Source organism: Xenia sp. Carnegie-2017, unplaced genomic scaffold (genome assembly GCF_021976095.1).
Source record: "Xenia sp. Carnegie-2017 unplaced genomic scaffold, XeniaSp_v1 HiC_scaffold_25, whole genome shotgun sequence".
NCBI lineage: Eukaryota > Metazoa > Cnidaria > Anthozoa > Malacalcyonacea > Xeniidae > Xenia > Xenia sp. Carnegie-2017.
This window is the reverse complement of record NW_025813488.1, coordinates 6076236-6082595: the sequence shown is the minus strand read 5'-3', so window position 1 is coordinate 6082595 and position 6360 is coordinate 6076236. Positions and strand designations below refer to the sequence as shown.

Genomic DNA, 6360 nt, shown 5'->3' with positions numbered 1-6360 from the left:
TACAATTCCTCCGAGTAATTCTACACATTCCTTAAAAATTCCGAACACAAGTGTAATGTACAATTTTATCTTTCTGTGAAAAAAGGAACAATTTCGTATTAAAAACAAGAAAGTGATAGAAAAATATACTATTTGTGCCATTAAAACTTACAGTTTTTCGTTTTTTACAAATTATGATTTTAAATTATGATTATATAAATCTTTTCATTAAAATCGAAGGGGTTGTTCAATTCTCACAGCTCACCACCAACGCGTCCGTTGCTACTCTTTCATAATCAGTTTCCCCAAGTATTTTGTAAATTGACGGAATTTAGCTATCCTAACTTAATTTTTAGTAACTATTCACAAAGTTCAGAATATAAATACAATATACATATGGTAAATTACTATTTGAGGGAAGGAGAACGGTGGGAGGGTTGGTTTCAAGCTAAAGATTTTGAAAGATGGATGACCACGCAAAGTTTGAAATCAAACACTACGTACATGCACATTGTTGCAAGATATTATCAACTTTAATGGATGTTTTTTCTCAAAGGAAAATTCCAAATTTGTTCAGCTTTCCCATCGCAATGATCTAAAATAAGATTGTTTGTCGTTCCTTCTACAGTGACACACAATCCCGAATGTCTGTGTTGGATGGTTTTATCCTTGGAATGAAATCAACAAAACTTAATATTATACATAACATAGGGAAATATTGCTGTATGATGAAAAGAGCTATTTCATGAAATTCTTATACTTCTTGAGCTTTTAACGTTTTTAAAATATTGGGAATATATAATCTGTCATTTACTAATCTCTACATTAAAATTTATCATGATACAAAACAAATCTACTTTAATTGGCGGAAACAAATAAAATAAAGATTGAGTGAAGTGAGAAAAATTCAAACACTACCTCTTTATAGTGAAATTCTTGATTTCCCATCATTTCATGACATCTGTAAATATAAAGTCTGGAGCCAGCTTTGTAATACGGACCATCAAGACAATCTTCCACGTTTCGTAATTCATGGATATAGCTGTACTGAAATTTCTTAACATTGAAAAAAAAATTAAGAAAGTTGATGCAAACTTTAAAAACGATGTAACTTTACAAACACCATGAACTAATTATTGAATGCTTCTTTCACCAAACCCGTTCCTTAACTGTACGCAAACATATACTTTGAACAACAAAGACCACGAACATAGAGACAACCAAAAAGAAAGAAGATGAAAAACAAACCTGCGACCAACTAAATGAAGCGCATGGTGACAAATACATTAAATCACCAGGTGCTCCACCTTTCGTATCAATGCACATGTTGGTTCCTGGATTGCGAATCTGTTAACAAGATAACCACGAAATTAAACAACACAATAATGGACAAGAGTATTTGACAGACTTATGACGGTAAAGACACAATTTATCGTTTTTCTAGTCATAGAATAGAAATACCTAAAAAAATATAAGAAACCAGTACGTGAAGAAGAAAAAGTAGAGAAAGATAAACCTACCAAACCAGAACCTCGAAGTGGTTCATAGTTTTGACGTACAGTATCGTTTAAAACATTCTTCATGTACCATTCAAAACTACGACATTTCAATTTATGACGTAATGCCACTCGATCAGAGATGTCTCCATAATCTACTACACGTTTAATTTCGGGTCTTCGTTCATACAACCAATCCTTGTATTGATCCATCCACACTTCGGCTACTCGGCGAAAGTTTACCAAGACGGCATTTGCTTTATAATAAGTGTAAGGGACATTTCGCCTGTAGACGTGTCCAACCCGAGAGCAAGGCATGTTTGCCATTTTTCCACCACACATCCAAATCTGACAGGAAAACAACAAGATTTTCATGAAATAAGAAAGGGTTTTAAACAAAAAAGTTACCCATAGTTATTCTTAATTTGAGGCTTTTACAATCCAAAACGAAATTCTCACCTCCCGTTCGTCCTTCCTCTGGTCAAATTAAAACATAAACAGTGTAGTTATTAATGTCATGACAAACCTTAAATGACAATTCGTACTGTTCGCCACCCCAGACTTCCATCCCAGGATCATACTGGCCTAGTGTGTCGAAAAATTTTTTACTTATAGCAAACAGTCCACCAGCCATAACAGGAGACCTGGAACAAGGTGAAAGAATTAATCTTTGACACCAACCAGAGGTTAATCAGGTACCTTATGGTACATAACAATACAAAAAGATCAGAATGCAGTTACAATCAATAATGCTTAATAACATAAACATAGCTCAGTGCAAAGTAATACCACAGATCAGTAAAATCACATACAAAACAAGCACACATAGCGTAAGCTATATCAAACAATCGGCAGGATCTCTTTCTACTGCTCCTGAGTAAATAGCTAGCTCAGTCACAAACTATACCACAAACTATCAAAAGGATACGCAGTCGATTTGATTAAATGTCCAAGTTCATGGTTATGGAAACAGCAGACTGGTCTATCATAATCAGATTTGGTGTTTATGGAGTAAATAGCTCGCTTAATTACAAATTGTAAAATAAATCATCGGCGCATGCGCAGTTTTCTCGAGCATGCGCAGTCCACTCAACCAAATGCACGAGTTCATGGTCATGGCAACGACCAACTGCATCTATTAGCATTGATTTTGGAGTAAATAGTACGCTTAATCGCAATTTAATAGAAGAATCATCTGCGCATGCGCTCGAGCATGCGCAGTCCACTCGACTAATTGTTCACAGTCATGGCAACGACCAACTATATGTACTTGCACATCATTTGTGGCAATTAGCTCACTTAGTCATAAATTATTAATGAAATCATCTGAGCATGCGCAGTAGTGACTTTAATAATACCACAACTTTCGTAAGGCTTTGAATTTTTGTATATATATATATAAAGCCAATACTAGGTATAGTAGATGTCAACTAGCAGTGGAAGCTGGGTGCGATATAGTATGCAGTGGCTTAGGGGCCCACACTTCGGTGGCGACCGCACTCTCCCTGCGTACCCCGAGCAAAGCCTATCGCAGGTGATCTCGGGGTCTGATGGGCGGAAGCTTGTTATTGCATCTCCCAAGTAGGATAGCGTGGAGCGGCCGAAATCTCCTACCGAAACGTTAACATGCGGAGTTCTAGTGCCTTGCGCTTAAGAAGGTGTCGGGAAGCATGGCCCGAAAACGGGGTTTTTTGCTTTCGAATTTTATCTTTTTGTTTAACGTTCTTCTAAAAAAATAAACCAAGCAATGTTCAATTAACTTCTTCTGGCACTGTGCCTTTTTCGGACACTTATAATTTAAGACAACCTTAAACATGTGTTACAAAATTTTTTATTGATTTATAACTTTCTGATTTAACTCTTTCATTTACATTTATCACGTTTCTCGTGTATCACGAGCAAACTATCCATGGGATTCATGGCAAACAAGGATTATCTGGCTCCCTTAGTTAACATGCGACGCTCTAGTGCCAAACTTTCTCGGGGTATCGGGAGGCATGGACCAAAAACGGGAATTTTTTGTTTTCAAAATAATTATTAAGGCGTTTACTGGTAGCTAATTCAATCGGCACAACATAGTCTTTACACAGCTTGCTGGTAATGCACGCGTTATAAACATCACGTCTATTTTTGATTGTTTGATATTTTATCTAAAATGTTAAAGAAGTATATCCGATAGTTCACGCATATTGAAACGTAGAAACCGCAGTCGCAGTACACACAGCAGTTCACAGTGGTAACCTACCATACGGAAGGTAGCATACAAAATAGTTTACAGAACAACCTACGTGCGGGAGGTATAAGTCTCACACAAGAATTAACAGTGGCAACATACCATACAGTAGATAGCAATAGTTAACATACCATACTTCTTGAGTGACATCTTTTCGTTGCCGTTTCTGTTCCGCAGTAATTTCTCTTTCTTTATAATCGAAACGCCAGTTGAATGTACCCCGACTAAACGACCCCATTGGTTTATATTCAAATGTATCGTGATCGATGGCATCGATAATTGGACAAGTCACGATATTTTCATCTCTGGTTATTGGAGTCAAGAGCGGTTGTAACCAGCCTTGGTTGACCTCACAATGGGAGTCAAGGACGATAATGACATCACCAAGTGCGTTAGATGCGCCAAGCATACGAGCTCGAATAAGGCCAAGTCGTTCTTTTGATCTAATCAGACGCACTTTATTCACATTGTCCACATACAACCCAAGTCGCTTCTTCAAATGGGCTATATGTAATTAGAATAAAATAGCCTGTGTACTTACTATAAGAGCATATCAATTAATCTCTTAGTTTGACTAATGGACATATTCTTAGACGGATGAAATCTGATATTCAGGAGGGCATTCCCTGCACCCCTCAGAAAATCTGCTCATAGTTTGACACTAGAGGCAAACTGAAAGGTTGAACTGGATATAAGGTTCCCACAAAATATTCAACATTGTATAAACAAGTTAACCATTTCATCATTCCTTACCAAATTTACTGGCATCATCAACAAGAACAATTTCTTTGAGCATTCTGGGAGGTGATCTGTTTAAAACACTGTGAACAGTTCTCATCAATGTTGACCATCCTTCATTGTGGAATATTATAACTACTGATGCTTTCAGTAAATTTCTTGGATATGTATTTGATTTACATCTAAAAGATTTTTAAAACATTCAGGCTTGTTGTTATGGTTAAACCTGTATAAAGTGGACACACTCCTGGCAATGGACTAGTATTGACTTGATGGAAGTGTCTGTTTAACAGAGGTTCTCATCACCAGGCCTCTCCAAGTTAAAAATTAACATAAATAGTAAAATCAATAACTAAACAATCAAATATATTTAAAAATTATTTCAGTCATTAATAACAAAACTGCAAAATATTTTTAGTAATATATAGTAATACATAGAGTAACTAATAAGTGGTTTAATGAAGATGTTTGTGTAATGTTAGTGATCTCATGTAAGTCTTTTAGACAATGACAAGCTTGATTTGACAGTGACAAGTTATTAATAATTTGTAAACAATTTAATATTTGATGTAAGTCTTTTATCTTCAATGCACTTGCCTTATGACATCCCTGTTGTTACACTCTTACTACAGTCCTGATCATAAGCTGTATATAGCTAGCTTAAAATTTGCAAATGATAATATTTGTACTATGTTTTCTCTTAGAAGTTTAACTCCTGCTAAAATGAAAATTTCGTTATATTATGCTTATTTATTTATTTAGAACCTTATTGTTTTATAGTGAGCAAACATGTAAAAATTATAGATGAAAAAAACGATACATTTAATGTTTTATACTCACTGTGATGGTCTTGTGTCAGGAATTGTACGATTTAATGAAATTTTGTCACTGACAAATTGATTAAATCCGTAATCACCATACGCCTTATTCCTAAGCTCTTTTTCTTCATCACTTGTAACAACAGGCCTCCCCCTTTCACCAGGGCCATTGTTTTCACGATCTAAAGCTTTTTCAGGAACCCAAAACTCATCAACGCGCAAAAGCAGCGATGAAGTGTCCAAACGCCTCTTTAAGCCAGACTTTATCGGGTCTATGGTGTCTTTTTCTCGCCAAGTAAATAAAAAATAAAGATATAGAATGGCGATTAACAACAACACATATCTTAATACTCTACGAGGGTGGAGTCTCGCCATTCAATAAACAAAAATGTAAATATTTATGTGTCTTGTTGAAACTTCTTGTTGTCCTCCATCTTGTTTGAATACAATGTAGAATTGTACATTTAGTAGAATTGTTTGTTGGCGACAGATTCCTATCTAGGAGTTTCACAAAGGCAGAAATGCTGCCTGCAATCTTTTGGTAACAAATGGTCATAAATATTGTATCATCTTTTCTTGGAAAATTATCTCACATAGAGCGTGGTATAAAAATTAAACTAATTTTTATCAAACATACCTTCGCTCAATGGTAACTGAGGGCCGTGAGTCCTTTACCGAATGATATTCTCAGCACATGCAAATTATAAATTTAAAGTTGCACCAGAAAGTCATAATTTAAAACAACAGTGTTTCAAATCTGCAATCGTCATTAATCTGCAGCTTATCTAAAAGTTATACTGTATCAACTTGACTTAAGAGAACTCTAAATTTATACTAGGCCAATTTGCAGCAAGGCAAGCTAGATCTAGGGTTAGTCGGTGAGTCAAAATAAGTTACTCCAGCTCGTTCATATATGTCTATATTTACATTTAAAAGAACTCAATTCGTGAAATTTTGTTCTTTATACACATTCGCAATCAATAGCTATACCATGAAGGTATTTTGAATATGAAATTGAGCTGTTAAAATTAATAGATTTACGATGGGCCGCTATTGAGAATAAGGACTTCAAGTCCTCTATCACATGATTGTAATT

General features: G+C 35.4%; 1 protein-coding gene across 1 annotated transcript; it reads right to left on the bottom strand.

Annotated features, from left to right (window-relative positions):
- Positions 1–98: 98 nt before the first annotated feature.
- On the bottom strand, positions 99–5744 carry LOC124452769 (polypeptide N-acetylgalactosaminyltransferase 10-like). Its single transcript, XM_047003378.1, has 8 exons — positions 5287–5744; positions 4462–4628; positions 3840–4212; positions 2002–2119; positions 1500–1823; positions 1228–1326; positions 898–1035; positions 99–647 (listed from the first exon to the last, which is right to left on the bottom strand). Exons 1-8 carry the CDS (start codon positions 5637–5639, stop codon positions 513–515), a joined length of 1707 nt encoding a protein of 568 aa, XP_046859334.1. The 5' UTR covers positions 5640–5744; the 3' UTR covers positions 99–512.
- Positions 5745–6360: the final 616 nt, after the last annotated feature.

Bases quoted from the DNA above. Each gene is read 5' to 3' on its own strand.
- LOC124452769 (XM_047003378.1), bottom strand. From the start codon at position 5,639: ATGGCGAGACTCCACCCTCGTAGAGTATTAAGATATGTGTTGTTGTTA. The intron at 1,327-1,499 runs GTAGGTTTATCT...TCTTGTTAACAG, and splicing joins CACTTCGAGGTTCTGGTTTG to ATTCGCAATCCAGGAACCAA. The intron at 648-897 runs GTAGTGTTTGAA...TTTCATTCCAAG, and splicing joins AAGAATTTCACTATAAAGAG to GATAAAACCATCCAACACAG.